Genomic DNA, 16,555 nt, shown 5'->3' on the forward strand with positions numbered 1-16,555 from the left:
GCCAACCACACATGCAGAGCAGACAAGCAGGCGGAAAGGAACAGCTGAGAGGAAGGGCGGTGGGGGCCAGGGCCTCATGCACTCTCCCAAGGGGTTCCCATACTTCCCGGAGGGGACTCCGCGCTCTCCTCAGGGCCCCTGCTCTGCAAATGCTGGGGTGTTTAGGCCTACAGAGGGGACAGACTGGGGGAGATGGTAGAATGATGGCTGTAGAGGGCTGGGGGCCTGCAGGGTGGCGCAGGACATGTGTCCGACCATGCCAGGCCCCATTGCCCCACCACAGAATCGTCACCAGCCCCACGCAAGCAGACACCCTGGCACCCGTGGCTGAGAAGGCACCTGCCCCCTGCACCTACCTATTGCAAGCAGGAGTCCAAGGACAGACGGACATGTCCTGCCTTCAGCTCCAGGTGGCCATGCGCCTTGGATCTTTCCAGGTCAACATAGAGCCTGTGGCAGCCACCGCAGAGGACAACAGCCTGAGGCATGCCCTTGAGATGCCTTGATCCTCCTGCTTTGCTCCCAAAGCTGCACCCCAGCCCAGGGCTTCCCTGCCCCGACGTACCAGGCTCCACCAGGGCCCCTGGCCTGCGGAGCCCACGGTGTACCATGGCCCAAAAGGGCACTGGAAATGCTTTCTGTGGTAAGTTATTTTAGCCCAAAGCCTAGATGAATGCTCAGTGGCTTCAAAATCCTATCAGAAAGAGGAAAGTCCTCTGCCCAGAATTAAGGATGAAGACACGGGGCAGTGGCTGCCTCCTCTTGGGTCAGCTGGCCTGGTGGTTAGTCACAGGCAGGAACCGAGAAAGGCTGAAATTGAGAGACCCTTGGAGGTGGTCACCGACTCTTGAGACAGCACAGGGCTCCACAAAACACAGACAGCTGAGCGTATGGTGTTGCATGTGCACATTTATTTCTTTCAAAGGTCATTCATGTCCTAGCCACACGATCTTCAGAGGAAACTGCCCGGAGCCAAGGGCACGGGCTCACGAGACTGGCACCTGTTTTTAAAGTGCTTCCAAGGAATACAGCCATCGCCATGGCATCGGCCACCGCGCTCAGAACCACGCCAGACCTTTCCACCCAGGAGAACTTTCTTCTCTTTTTAAAATGCAGCTTGACATGGCGTGGAGGAGAAGACCAGACTGCCAGCCAAAAGGTGATGGAGCATCGCTGACCCAGGTGAGCCGGGGGGTGGACGAGTGTCCAGTGCCTCCAGCACGGGGGACAGGAGTGCGGGGGACTGTGAGCCAAAGATAACCTGAGCTTGTAGTGCAGGGTGAGGCGTTGCTTTGGTAATCACTTCTGGGCCAGTTGGGGGCCGTGGAGAGAGGGGCTCAGTACCCAGGCCTGTTTCTGTCTCAAAGAGACACATATTTTGACTTCCAATGTCCATCAACTTGTAGTCTGTGGGTTCAAGGCCAAGAACCTTAAGTTTATTACCCAGAAAACACCCACTTTGGGTGACAGCAATGTAATTAATCTTTCCCTTTCTGCTCAAGAAAAATTGCAACTCTCTGTAGATGTGGCCAGTAAGACCAAAGCAAAAGTCCAGACGGGCACCTAATTTGTCATTGGCTGGCAGCACCTGGCCAAGTACCCATGGCGAGGACCGAGGGCTGGTTGTGAACTTAAATTTGAAACTAGATTGATAAAGTGCTCTGTCTAATCCTCTTTGTCACAGCAGGTTTCAGCTGGAACAAAGAGACCCCTACTTTGTTATTGCTACTTTCACTCACACACACACACTCACACACACACACATACACACACACACACACACACAGGTGCACCGCATTCCTCCACCACAGACGAAGGCTCATCCTCAAGCAGTGGAAGGACAGGGCTGCTCATTCAAACCCACACGAGCGAGCACCTGCTCAAGACAGGCAGACCCACACTGGCACGAGTGTTCATGAGGAATCACCTTTAAAATGCCACTCTGGGAGTCTGGGTGGCACCATCGGTTAGCACGTGGTACTTATAAAATGCCACTCTGCAGAAATTCCATCAAGACAAAAAAAAAAATAAATCCTCAACTGGGAATAAAGGAGATTGACACGTAAGTGTGGTCAGCATTCAGTGTAGGATCTTAATCACCTTTAAGACATTCACTTTAACATAAATACCTCACACTGTTTAAAAAAAACAAAATGCAGACCTAGATAAACAGCGTGGGAGGGAACTTCACAGTATTGCACCCTGTTCCTCAGGATGCCCCCTGCACCCCAGAAGCAGTTTCCTCTATGACTCAGAAAGGCCACTCAGAGATGGCGAGGGTGCACCCCCAGGAAGTGAGCCCCAGACCTGGGTGTTGAACAACAACAGAACGTTCATGGGAGGACCTGGGAATGGGATGGTGAAAGCATTTCTTCTATTTTTTTTTAATTGAGCCTTCCTGAATTTCAAACAGACCAAAAAAAAAAAATTTTTTTTAATATTGTATAGGTTGAGCATCCCTAACCCCAAAATCCCAAATCTGGAACTTTGAGCATGGAGAAGCTCAAAGCACTTTGAATTTCCAGGCATTTCAGATTTTGGATTTCTAGATTAGGGATATTTGATTGGTAAAGAGTGTTCACACGTTCAAAATCTGAAAGCACTCTGCAACAATTTTGGAGTAAGAATTTCAGGTACGGGATGCCCAACCTATACAAACATTTCTGATGGGATTCTGGGATTCAGACACATAACACCCTCTTAGATTGGATTCTCAGATGTCACAGGTCCTGCCCATTGCAATTCAAAGGACAGTGATACTTCAACTAAAACAAACCATTGAGGTGGCCCTTCCCATCCCCCAAAGCTAGTGGCAATTACTTACTTTGGGGACTAACTTGCTATTTATATACTTTGGAACTTTACAATGGTTAACCTTCAAATGCAATCCTTTTAAAAAAGCATGGTTAAAAAGTCATTTTAAAGTCACTTGTGCATTTGAAAGTGAAATTCCCAGTGTAGTTTTTGAATCTCTCCCTCAAAAACAGGGAAGAAAAAAAGTCCTTCAGTTTTGACTCTCACCAAGGGCCTTGCTCCTGGATGGCTCTGTTCCCCTGAAACACACTGTGAAGGGTTAACGGGCCGTGGGAAGGCGCACATCCACTTGCCCATCTGCTGGAGGTCAGGGTACACCAGCCTTCTCCATCTTACTGGAAGAACAGCAGTCTCATTAAAGGGTCAAAACGTGCCACCTCAGGGACAATCACTCTTTAACAAGCACGTCCGCTGGCATTACACATTCAAGAGTTGGAGCAACGTCTGTGAATGACCCAAGTCACAGGCGTACTGATGAGGGGAGCTGTTTGCTAGGTACACAGGGGTTTTAAAAGTAGGTGCCAAGCTTATCGTTCTTCCCACTGGAACCAAAACAAGGACACCCCAAAATGTGGCCAGGAGCACCATTCACAGCAGAAATCTGAAGAGCCCATGAAATCAATCTCCAGGTTTGGCTGTTTGTTATTCAACTCCCATTCCTAAGACGGACACCTGAGATACAAAATAATTTCTTCTAGTGCCCTGCAAGTACTTGGTTTTGGCTGTAGGCAATATTTGGCAAAAACCGTGTCCGCGTGCACCCGCGCACGTGCGCGTGTGGGGGTTACCATGTTCTATGAGGTGTCACTTATTGCTCCCAACTTCCTGGGTCAGGCTCGCCTCGCCCTGGTCTCGTAAGTGCACCAGACGGCGAGGAAATCTGCACGTGGACTGCTCCCTGGCATCCGGAGCTTCTGACGTGACAGAGGAAGGTGGGAGAACCACGTCAACACTTCCATTATTTCCGCTGGCAAGTAGGCTCGGAGTGGCCGTGGGGAAAGGTTCAGTATAATATGCATAGGACATACTTAGTGTTTGCATAAGGTTTCAAGTTCTATGGCTAACAGCAAAGGCAAAGGCCTCCCTATATTTGTCAAAGCATTTCATCAATTCCTATCATAATTTCTTCAGCAAAAATTCTGCCCATGTTCCACCGCCCTGCCCTCCAGGCCAGGTGTACTCTTTTATCTAAGCAGCAAATTAGGAGAGGTGACCCATCCATTCTGTTCACAGTGACAGCCCAGAGGGTACACCTCCCCATGACATGGCCCAGGCATGGGCCCCAAACACGCCCTGCTTGAGGGCTGCGTGGGTCAGACCAAATCCCCAGCGGTCCCTCCCAAGACCCCCTGAGCATGGTGTTTCTCTTGCAATGAGCTCGTCTCCTAACTGTTACCTCGATGCTTAGGTGGGGGCTGCAGGTCCCACCAGGATTCTGGTGGCAAATTTGGCTTTGTCAGTTCTCTTTGGGGGAAACCTCTGGCTGGAGACACAGACGGTTCTTCCCCTTCAAAAGACCGAATTGCCGGAAAAGCCAAGCTGGAGGAGTGGGCATGTGGCAGCGGCCGGCACTCCTGCTCCGTCCTGGTGAGGGCACCGTCGGGGGTGCAGGGAAAGAGGCGGGCGGCCTACGTGCAGGGCTCCACGGGGGCCCCATTCAAGGCGCTCTTGCCCCGGTGCTTGGACAGCAGCTTCTTGTTGAGCAGCCGAGTGAGGGTCGCCCCCTTCTTCCGGGCACCCTCGTGCTGCTGCAGGAACACGAGGTCATTGTGTGACTGGCTCATGCTGGGGTCTTTCTGTGGGTGCCGTCGGCGGAAAAACAGCTTGGCACCCCTCCTTAAAACTCCTCCTGTAAGAGGCAAGCACAGGGCCATCAGGGGCTGCGGCAGACCCCAAGGACCAGTTGAAAGTGAGAGAGAAGACGCTGGGCACCTCTGAGGAAGGGCCCACCTGGTCCACAGAGCCCCTGCTGCTGGCTGGGAGGCCCGCACCTGGCCCTCGCACAGCTGCTTTCAGAGGGAAGGAAAAGGGGCTGTGCTTGGGGCAGCAGCGCTTGCCTGGCATGTGGGCGGCACCAGGTTAGACTCTCGGCACTACATATAAATAAAGGTCCAACTAAAAAGCCAAAAAAGATGGAAGGAAGAGAGGACCCGACAGTGGAGGCGTCCACAGCCAAGCCAAAGGCAGCAGGTTCTTGTCACCTGGCCACAAGGGCCCTCCGCCCCTCCCCAGCACCAGGAAGGGGTAAAGAGCAGCACAGTGCTGTGTACCCCAGGAAGGATGGTCACCCACAAAAGACCAGATTAGGGACCCTGAGAACAGTGGTACTTACTTTCTCAGGAAACTCAAATATGTGTTCTTTTGGGGATAAGTTTTTTTTTTTTTTTTTTTTTTTTTACTAATTTTTGTGTAGCTCCTGATCCAACTGTGTATATACAACTATATACAAATAATATATACATTTATATGTTTTAACATGTATGATTATAATATAAAACATGTGTGTGTGTGTATATATATTTGTACACGCAGCTTATATGACTAAGCCATATGAAAACTGTTAGTTGATCTTTTTAACCTACAGAACCTCAGTCTGGGGGTGGGGGTGTAGCTCGGTGGTAGAACACTTGCCCAGCATGCGCAAGGCTCAGTTGGTATGGCTTGACTTCCTGCCCAGGGTCTCAGGTGGGAGGCACCATGGTAGCCTCCGTAGCCACGTCAACAGCAGTGGTTCCCTGAGGTCAGGTGCAGACAGCGGCTCAGCTGCTTTCCATAATGCAGTTGGGCCCCTCGCAGGCAGGGCCCAGCAAGTCCTGCATTTCAAGCCAGCCCGAGAAATCCATCACCACTTGCAGAGGTGTCAGGGACCAGAAGATGACCAACCTGATCCCGAGGTGAGGAGACTCAGCTTCCGTTGGGAGTCTCACAGACACAGTCACTGTGATGTGTGCCAGTAGCCACCAGGTTACTGGAAGGAGAGGATCAGGCTGTCCACTCCTATGAATGGACCCAGGCCCACATGAGGGCCACTGAGGCCAGGGAGACCTTGGTGTCAACTAGCAGTGACTAAGGAGCCACTCTGGGGCTGGCTTTGGGGCTGAGCTTCCCTGTCCTGGAAAAGAAGCTGGAGTGCCCCAGGAGTGGGCTGAATGTAACCTGGTCAAAGCTGCCAGAAAACACCGTCCTAAGAACACTGCTCTGTGAATACGACTGTTCTGAAGAACCACTGTGGCATATTTTTACATGGGTCTGAAGTTGGGAGCCCATGGGTTTTAGGAGTGCTGGAAAGGACAGGAAGGTGTTAGGGAAGAGATATGAGTGGTGGGAACATGGGGGACAGTTCTGCCAACGGGCCCACCCTGCTGATCCACACATGCTTCCTTTCAAAAAGCAGTTTACCTGCAGCCCTGCCAGGCTTACATCAAAGGCTCTGCTGCCTTCCTCAGCAAACCACCTGTCATCCGCAGGAGAAATGCAGGCCCCAGTGCCCATGAGAAGGGCACAGGTTACCCTGGGCGGAAGGCAGGTTGCTGTGACCCTGACACAGACCCGATTCCAGAACTCGGGGAGATCAAGACTCCAGCCATAAACTCCGTAAGAACAGGTTCCAATTAGAAGTGGTCAGCTTGGACCCAGTGACTCCGAGCTGCCCTGGCCCTTTACCTTGTGCAGTGGGGACTTGGAAGTCTGATGTCATCCTGCTATCAGTCAGAGAGGTGGACCTGGGCAGGACTCTCTGGAAACTTCCCAGGACCCAAAACAAAACTGGAGGGCAGGAGGGGCACGCCATCCTCTCTGAGAGATCCGCTCTCTCCCCTGAGAGTGCCCCTTGTCCCCTTTTCTGATCCCTTCACTAAACTTTGCTATTCTTTTTTACGAAGACTGTGACTAGCCTGAAATGCTCTCAAGCAAGAACACAAGAATCAGGTAGGACCTCCCCGCTGCCCGCTCCTGACCCTGAAGCTCAGGGAGGGCAGCAGGATGTGTAAATGGCAGCAGATCTGTGCGACACACATCCCCAGAAAGTGCCACGGGTCGTGAAAGGCCCTCGAGGGCATCAGGACGGCCAATGACGGCCTCCAGCGGGACCCAGCTCTGGGTGTGTCTGGTGAGCAGAATCCCCTGGGTACCAAACGGCATGTGCTGGGCGCAGTGGGCTCCTAGGCAGGGGACCCCAGCTACAGGGGGCTCTGCATCCTGAGGTTACCTCAGGCTGGGGGTCCTTCTGTCCTACAGGGGCTGTTTCTGGGTTAACCTGGAAGTCCCCGAAGCAAAGCACGAATGCATGGGCCCCCACACTTGGAATAGAGGCAGGGCAGAGGAGTCTGAGCGGTGTGGGGGGGCAATGGAATTCTGGGGAAGGGAACAAACCAGTCTGTATCCTGTGCCAACCTGTGTCCTGTGGGAGGGTGTGTCCGGAGAGGACCAGTCCTAAAGCCCACTGCCTAACTGTCCCTGCACTGAAATTTGGCCTGCAGGCTAGAGCCAGGGCCTGAGGTGTGGGCAGGGCCTTAACTGTGTCCTTCCAAAGTCCCAAGGACCCCAAGGACCTCGGAAACGGAGCCCTTTTTTGGAGAAAGCACCTTTACAGAAGCAGTCAAGTTAAAGTGAGGTCATCAGGTGGAACTGATCCAATATGCCTGGCATCCTCAAAACAGAGAAACCTGGACACAAAGATGGGCACAGAGGGAAGACGCGGGAAGATGCGGGGGACACAGAGGCTGGTCATGTTTCCACAAGCCAAGGAAGGCCCAGGAGTGTGGGCAAACCCCAGTTGCCAGGAGAGGCCGGCCCAGGCTCTCCCCTGGGCCTCAGGGGGAGCCAGCCCTGCTGATGCTTCACTCTGGGACTTCTGGCCTCCAGACGGAGAGACATGGACCCCTGTTGTCTGAACCACTGAGTGCGTGACACTCTGTCCTGGCCTAGAAAACTAACACAGCCAGAGAGGCCGGGGAGCATCTGGCCTGAGACGGAGTCCAGACACCCAGCACAGCCTCCTGCTGGGCCCTGGAACCTGGTGGCCAAGTAGAAGAGGGGCAGCAGAGTGGTGGCCACAGGGCAGCAGTCTCAGCCCTGGGATATGGCCATCAGCCAGCATCAGCCAGAGAGGGCAGCTCAGGCAAGGCCTTCGCTTCCCTTTGGCTACTCTTCTGCTGTGTCACATCCTCTGTCCCTGGGCTGTGCAGACACAGGGCTCTGGGGACAGAAGGCACAGTGGCCCACCTGCAGGGCATAGGTGCCTGGCTCCAAAGGGACAAGCGCTGGTCCCCAGGGGTTCAAGGGAAGCCAGAACCTGGAAACAGATACAGGGTCTTTAACGCACTAGGAAGGGGCTGTGCTCCCCTCCCGGTGGGCAGCCACCTGCTGAGGGCAGCTGCATCGCCCAAGGGTAATTGTGCATAGTAGCAGGTTCAGAACGAGGGCCGAATGCCCTGTCTCCGTGCTGGGTGCCCTTCGTGGCTGACAGCCAAGCCTCTGGTCCACCGTGCCTTAGACCCTGAATGCAGTGGCAGGACCAACCTGCACGTCAGGCTGGATCACAGGGTCCTTGTCTTACGCGTGCTGCTGGCTGCAGTTTCTACTGATGGGTGTTAGTGGTGGGCACTACACACCATGTGGAGGGGCCTCTGGTGGGGCCTGTGCAGCAGCTCTGAGCGGTGTGGGGGGGCAATGGAATTCTGGGGAAGGGAACAAACCTGTGCAGCGTCACATGTGCCCTCGGGCACGCTCTCTGCAGAGGACTGTGGGACTCACACGTGCTCCCCTAACCTGACCCCTCGGATTCTGTGGGGATAATACGGGTCTCTAGCAGAGAAGACAGTCCTCAAGGGGACGCACCAAGACTTGCAGTGCCACAATGGCTACCTACGGCCCATCGGGAGGGAGGGTGACCCTCGGTCACAGTGCGAGCGTGGAGGACAGGCTGAAGCTGCCCGCTGGCTAACGGGCTCAGGGGCCTCTGCCTACGAAGCCTGCATCCCTGGGCCTGGCCTGTGCTGCTACGTCAGGGATGGATGATGAGCGCCCACGCCAAGGAGTGGCAGCTGGAGCAAGGCCACATTCGGACCCCTGGGGAGGAGCACCGGACAGCTGCCTGGCGCACGGAAGCTCCCCCAGACCCTCCACCCAGTCATGGGCCTGGGCAGGATTCCGGAACAACTGCACCAACAGAGAGGGACGCTGGGCGTGGGGTGATGCCAGGCATGGTGGACCAGAGGCTCGGCTGTCAGCCACGAAGGGCACCCAGCGTGGAGAGAGGACATTCGGTCCTCGTTCTGAACAATGGCCAAAGTCTGTTTAAACCTGCTACTATGCACAATTACCCTTGGGGCAAAGGACGTTGGAAGAACTATGGCCACAGGCTTGCTAGGTGACAGGGACTCGGCCACTCCATCGGTGAATGTGAGGGTGGCCCAGAGGGATGAGTACCCTTGCCTGGCTGCTGGGAAGTAACGCCACCTGGAGCCTGCCTGTTGCTTCTCGACTAATGACCATGATGGCCAGTGTTCTGTGTCAATTTGGCCACAGTGCCCAGTGATTCAACCGAACACAAGTCTCGGTGTTACTCAGGAGGTATTTTATCCATGAAGCTAACACTCCTGACATTGAGGAAATTACCCTGGATAATGTGGGTGGGCCTGAGCCAATCAGCTGAAGAATTTAAGTGGGGAACACAGAAGGTTTATCTAGAGAAGAAATTCTGTCTCAACACTGGAGTCCCACCGCCAGCCTGCCACCTGCCCTGCATATTTCAGATTTGCAGGACCCACCATTGTGTGAGGCAGTTCCTTAAACTATAGAACCTATTGGCTTGTTTCTCTGGGAAACTGATACTACAGCTCATGGTTTGGTAGGCCCCACTTACTCTGAGCCACACAATCTGCTACCCTTTCTGGACAGGGAAGTTCCCACCGCATCACCCTCACTCCAGGGCAGGGGTAGCTGTGGCCACTGTGACTTCAGGACACCTGACTGCTGCATGCCAGGCTACCTCACCTGTACCCCAGGCCGTGGGAGCAAGGCTGAGCCCTCACCCCCAACCACAGCCTCCCAGGGACTGAGGGTGCAATCTGGGAAGCAGATGGTGATTTCCAGAGAGTGGAGAGCAGGAGAGAGCAGGGGAGGCTGTGGCAGATGCAGAGGGACACGTCTGGCTGTCCTCCACAAGAACCAGCACATTTGGGAGCTTGAAGGCTCCCGACACTAGCCACAGTGAGGAGGTAGGGACATCCACCACCCGGATTTGACCAGATATATGACACATTCCCGACAAATCCCCTAAATTTGTACAGCCGTGAGCTCATCCAACATCCTCAAGGCTGTTCAGGGAGATGGAAACACTACCTGCCCTGGCTCCATCACACACACCGAGCATGCTCCCAATCACACACCATGCCATGCCTTTGTGCAATTAAAACAATTAGTAAAACAAAATGTAGATGACAACAAAAAAGGTACAACTTGGAGGTTATCTGAAAGTTGAAGCAAATAATTGAGATTTTTAAACAGGAGACAGAAAAAAAAATGTATTTCCCTGGTTCTCGGGGAAAAAAAGATCCCAAGGAGGCTCAAGTATAAACAAATACACATACAGGAAGCAAAAATAATTATTCTAAGTTATAGCTCTAATGTCTCACATATTTCCAAAACTTATTTCTATTTGTCTCTTTGGAGTCTAACAGGTATAAGTAGCTAATGGAGGAATCATCTTAAAGTCCTACAGGTAGGAAAAAGTGGCCAAAAAAGCGACCTGCGTAACTGTGGTCTGCGGCTGGGAACAGCTCTCAAACGCACACTGGACAGGCGGGCGGACAGGTGGGTGGCAGAAGCCAGCACCCAGAGGGGAAGCCTAGGCTCCCTCCCAGTCCACCCAGCTCACTGGGCGCTGCGTCCCTGCAGGCAGAGCGCAAGTTGGGGAAGCAGGACGGGCGGGAGAGGACGCAGCGGTCCTCCCCTGGCCCAGCGCTTTTCTCAGAGCAAGGCAACATGTAATTAAAAGATAGAAGACAAAAAGGACTTACTGTGCAGACACTTAACTCTGGTCGGCAGAGCGATCCTCTTAAGTGAGGGGGAAGGGCACGGAGGCAGAGAGCGGAGAGGTGAAAAGAAAAGCCGCAAGAGCGAAATCAGAACGCGAGGAAGAGGACCGCTGCACATCGCTGAGCGGACAGCGGGCAAGGTTTCCACCCCCACGCCCCCCAAGATCTCCCGAAAGACACCCCTGTGACTGGTTCCACGGGTTGGTGGTCTCCACCCATACACACTGTCGGGATGCTCTGTCAATACTTTCTTAGATTATAAATAAACTAAGTCCCGGGAGCCAGTTTCCTGTTTTGGAAGCACCACTGCAGTGTGCAAATGTTCCCAACCAGCTCCATTCCAGAAGAATTCCAAATAGAGCATCCCCAGGAATCTCCCACAGACTCCAGCTACCCAGCGGGTACAGGTGGTCTGTAAACCACAGACTCCACAGAATCATTCCCCTGTATGTTTCAGAATTTTTTTCCAGTGTAAAATGAGAACGATTTGGCAACCACAACATAGTCTAATAACAACCCAGAGATGCTATCGCAAATCTCTTGGAAAACACTGGAATAGGAAAAAATGTTGTTTTTCAATTCATCCAAATACCTCCTTTAAAATAAAAACAAACCTGGGGTCAGTGCATCAGTGCCCCCAGAGTGAAATGTGCTACTTAGCTGAAGTGTCCTCGACAGGTCCCCAGCCAAATGCCCAGAGCTTGGGGCAGATGAAGCATGGGTGGGAGGCAGCCCAAGCCCCCATCCGACCTGCCTGACACCTAGATTCCCAGGAGGCATCATCCACCTGGCCAGGGAAGGGGAGGCGGGAAGGCAGGGCACAGTGAGGGTGGAGACGCGGGGGACTGTGGGAAACCAGAGGGCAGGGAGCAAGGGGCGGAGGAGGGGGACTGGCCTCTGGGTGGACAGCAAGAGCCACATCAGCCATCTGGGAATACACGGGGAGGGCGAACTGGGTTCCAAGTCGGCAAGAGGAAGTGGACCGTCAAAGTAGGGGAAGGTGGGATGTCCCCAGGCCCTCGAAGGCTCTCACCCTCAGCACAGTGGGCTCCTGAGGGCTCAGTGAGGACTGCCCTGTGCCCTGCAGGGTGCTCAGTAGCACCTGTCACCTCTACCCACAAGATGCCAATAGAACCCCACTCCCTACTGTGATCCCCAATCTGCCTCCAGACATTGCCCATGTTCTCTAGGCCAATGTCCCCAGTAGGAGAACCAGGTGCCTGTGGCAGTGGGAACAAAGGGTGGGACAGGCTGCAGCAGAAGAGCCCCAGGTTTCCTGAGCCCTAGAATGACCAAGAATTCCAGGGTGCACGGTGTGCATTCTTGGGAGTGCTGAGAAGCCTGCTGGAGTCCCAGCACCCACACGCTCAGCCCCACCTACCCCAGCTCCTCCAGAGGCTCAGCCTGCACCTGAATGGAGGAGCGCAGGAGAGGGGCACAGGCAGTGGGCACGGTCCCCGCTAGGGAGGACACCGAGGCTGGGTGCATTGAGGTCTCTGAGCCCCACAAGTATTCCCACAGGTGACTGGGATGCCGTGGCTCAGGCCAAACTCTACACACCTGAGAAGCAGGTGTGGCTCCACAGCGAGAGTTTAGTGCTGAGAGAAAGCCATGGCTGTTCTAAGAAAGGGGTCACATGGCTTCTTTCCTCCTGTAGCCCCTGTCGGGTTCAGGCACGAGGCTGAGGCTGGGTTTCGTGTTAGTTTGAGGGGGTCTGGGGGCAGATGAGGTGAGCGCCAATCCCACGGCCAGAGACCTGGTCTCCCCAGGCGTTGCTGTCTCTGGCCCCACCTTGGACTTGGCTCCTGGTGACTTCGAGAGCAGGGGCACCCCTGCTCCCAGGTGGATCCATCCCAGAGGGGAAGGGGAGCTCTAGGCATGATCATAAACTGCCCCCAAATGCACAGCTGGCCTAGCCACTCACTCCAAGGCCCCCAGCCTGCCCCGCAGGCTCTCAGTGGGCATGGGCATTTAGCACAGGGGAGGGACGGGCTGGGATGGAGCTCAGAGGGCAGAGGAAGGGAGGCTGATGGCAAGAACCCAAGGAGGGTGGACACCCGCGTGAGACTGAAGCCCCCAAGCAGGGGGCCCAGGGCTCGGGGGCAGGTACCTTTAGGCTTCTTGGCAGCGCCAGGCTCCGAGATGCTCAGGGAGCTCTCAGACAGCTCGTCCCCATCAAGCTCCAGCCGGGCTGGGCCTCCCCACGCTGCCGCCAGGGGCTCCTTCTCCAAGTCCCACGAGTCCAGTTCCTTCTCCTGGGGCTTTAGAGCAGCTGGGTCCTGGGCTGGCTCATCTTCCACTGGTGGGGCAGAGGCCATGGCCGCCTCCGCGGGACATGGGCCAGATGGGGCGTCCTGGCGGGCGCTGTCCATGGAGGATGCATAGTCCTGCATCAGGGCAGCCTCGTGGTCCTGAGAGAGTGAGGTCTGTGGGGAAAATGCACCATCAGGCCGAGGGCGAATGCACAGCCGGGGCAGGGCAAGATGTCAGGGGACAGGGGAAGGTCGGGGGCCTGGCACAGCGCTGATGTTCTCTCTGGGGTCTTACAATGGGAGCAGCCGGGCTGGCCCCTAAGAGGGCTCTTGTGCCTCGGAGCTGCTAAGAGTCAGGCCAGGGCTGCTCCCCTCCACAACCCAGGCGCAGGGCTGCCCGCAGCCAGGGGCGGCCTAGCACTCACAGCTGGAGGTGAGATAGTATATAAGGGGACAAAGGGAGTGGGCTTGGTGTTTCAGATTTAGTCTTTCAATCTTTGTTCCTACTGTGTTTTCAAGTTACTCACAAGCAGAACTTCATTGGAGGGCACTTTGTATCCTTATAAGAACTGCATTTATATGTAAAATCAACGCAGTCTCTGAACTCCTCTGGGGTGGGGGGTCAAGCAGTGGCTCAGTGAGAAAATGACTGGGCAGGGAGGGCTGCAGGTCCGTGGAGGCTGCCATGCTGTCCTCACCTGGGTGGCACTTACCCAGGTGAGCTGCTCAGTGACAACTGGCATGTGTACTTTACTAACTTAAGGACTAGCTTGCAGAAGTGCCTACTGACTCAAATGGGACACTTTGGGAATCAATAAAAATTATAACCACAGTGGATTGCAGATATGAAATTTTAAGATTTGTAAGTTTGTGATTCTAAAATAAAGCTGTAGAGAAAGCACAGGCCAGATGATCTCGGGTCTTGCCTTGGTTTTGTTCATTCATTTACCCAGGTCTGAAAAGAACCACCATTGGGCCTGGTGCTCTGGAGGGGGCCACCTGTTGGCTACTACTGGAAATGCACCCAGGAACCCAAAAGAAATGGTACCTGCCTGGGTGATGCTCAGGGCCACCTGTGAGCCAGTGTCCTGGGGACTGAGGCCAGGTCACTCACACTCTGGGTACAATGGAAACGTGGTGACTCACCTTCTGCCCTCCAGCCCACCCTCCTTTACCTCGGGAGTCCAATCCCGCTCCCTGGGCCCCGTTCAAACTTCCTCCTCCTCCTGCAAATCAGACTCTCCAACCATCCCACCAGCAGTTAATATCAAGGCAGAATCACGGTCTCCTGAGGCCCTGAGCTCTGGGGAGCTGCCCCCCTGCAGCTTGGGCCACACAGCTGCCACTAGACAGTCCCGCCCCCTCTTGCTCCCCACGGACACCCCAGGGCAGGATTTGGGAAAGAGTAGGGATTGGGGTATTTTTTACAAAAGTCTTAATTTCTCTCGGATAACAAAATAAATCAATATCTGTTGTGAAAATTAAAATGCTTTAGAAGTGTGTAATGTGGAAGAAGTTCAAGCTCTCCGGAAACCGGGCGGTGACGAGGGTGGGGTCTGCACCGAGGGGAGTGATCCATCAGCCTTCCCTCCCAGTGAGGATGTGTCACCAGCCCCTCAATACTCAAGGCTTCGCTGGGCGGAAATGAACAGCACAAGCTGTGCCAGCTCTCCGCCTCGTAGCTCCCTGCTGGGACAGGGAGGTCTCACACCTGCCAAGGGGACTTCCCAACACTGACCTGTGCCTGGACTGACCCTTCAAGGGCGGAAGCCGAGGTTCCTGATGGACACACACACCCCCACGCCCTATGGCCCTGACCGTACCTTGGAAATCCCTGAAATGATGATAGTGCTCTTCTTTCGGGGTGACTTGAGTTTCAGCTTGGAAGACTCACTGAGCTGCCGGATGGCAACCTCAGCCACTGGATCGGAGCCATTCAACACCAGCAGTTCTGCAGCAGGGAAGGTAGCGCTGAGCTCATGAGCAAAACCAAATGCTTCGGGGAACTTCGAGGGGTGACAGAAATGACTGGCAAACATCTCTGATACAGGGCCAGGGCGTAAACTCTGGAGGCTTTGCAAGCCATCTCTCTAAAACAGCCCCTCCCCGCGGCTTTGGATGACCTCTGGCAGTAGGGTTGAAACGTGAGGAAAGCGGCAGGCAGACCCAGCACCTCTACCCTCCGGGGAGGCTGAACCTTGAAAGGCAGGGCTCAGGAAGGGCCACATAACCAGCAGGGCCACCAGCTTCACGGTGCTCTCCACCCACAGGAGCTCTCGGAAGAGCCGTGTACACGGACCTCATCTGCTCACTCCCAGACCCCATGAGGCCAACTCTGGTTTTTCTTTTTTCCGAACTTCCATTTGACAAACGGGGAAAATGACAGATAGCTGGGTGAGGGATGACCAGGACGGCCTCTGACGCAAGGCACAAGGTTATAACCTAACTCTTCTGCTGAGGAGACGTTAAGAATGGCGGAGATGTTAAAAGGAGCTTTTCCTACCGCAGCCTCAGCCATGGCCTGAGGGCCAGAGAGGTCAGTTTCCAAAGGGAGTGGGTGGGGACTGCTGGCCCAGGCCCTGTGATACCATGTCCCCAGCCCAGAGCTTGGGGTGTCTCAGGAAGGAGTGGGCCTTTGGTTATTCATAATGAACCTCTTTTAACTGCATCCAGTTTATGCTAACGAGGCTCCCCTTGCCTCAGGGGAGAGGCAGGGACCAGGGGTCCCCAGTTGGTTCAACATCAATGACCATGCAACATCATGCACTCCACCAAGCCAGTAGAGTGGAGCCCCCACAAACCCCTGAACGACAGGCTCAGAGGGCTTCTGGTCTAGCACCACTAAATGCCAGGGGGAGCACATCCCGGGCTCCACAGACAGAAGCTCCAGCATGGGACCCTTCTTGCCCTGTCCTGGGTACCTGCTCCCTGGCAGTGCATCTGCACCCTTTAGCACAGCCTGGTAAATCTAGGGACGTATCTCCCTGCGTGCTGTAAGTTGTGACTCCAAACTGGTTACGGAGGGTCACGGGCTGGGGGACCCGATAGGTAGAGTCAGAGTGTGGGTCCCTGGGGCACTGTGGCTTGTGGCTGGCACAGACACAGGGAAGCGATAGTCTTGGGGCTGAGCCTTTAACCTGTGGGTCTGAGCTAACTCCCGAGGCCAGCGTCAGAACTGAGTCACACTGCAGGGCACGCGGCTGGTGTCTGCAGAGCAGGGGAACTGCCTGGCTCTGCCACACACTTGGTGCCACAGTGCTGTGGGTAGAGGAACAGTTTTGTCCTTAGCCTCTGGCTCACAGAGAAGGGTCAAGAGAAAGGATCTGCAGAGACCTCCTTGTCACCAAGGAAAAGCCACCAAGAAAAGGGAGGCAGGACAGCTGGAGGGAGCAGTCCTCGGAGCTGGTCATCATGCAGGTGCAGCCCAGAAAGCCACAGTTGTCCCTGGTT

At 54.6% G+C, this 16,555-nt stretch overlaps 1 protein-coding gene across 1 annotated transcript in view; it reads right to left on the minus strand.

Annotated features, from left to right (window-relative positions):
* Nucleotides 1-891: 891 nt before the first annotated feature.
* C2cd2 (C2 calcium dependent domain containing 2) overlaps nt 892-16,555 on the minus strand; it is a 69,540-nt gene continuing 53,876 nt past the window's right edge. The window contains exons 16-18 of the mRNA XM_005323468.5: nt 14,929-15,056; nt 12,964-13,279; nt 892-4,663 (exon numbers count right to left, since the gene is read on the minus strand). Coding sequence (XP_005323525.4) covers nt 4,443-4,663; nt 12,964-13,279; nt 14,929-15,056 — 665 coding nt within the window. The 3' untranslated portion in view covers nt 892-4,442. The remainder of the gene's footprint in view (nt 4,664-12,963; nt 13,280-14,928; nt 15,057-16,555) is intronic.

This window comes from Ictidomys tridecemlineatus, chromosome 3 (genome assembly GCF_052094955.1).
Source record: "Ictidomys tridecemlineatus isolate mIctTri1 chromosome 3, mIctTri1.hap1, whole genome shotgun sequence".
NCBI lineage: Eukaryota > Metazoa > Chordata > Mammalia > Rodentia > Sciuridae > Ictidomys > Ictidomys tridecemlineatus.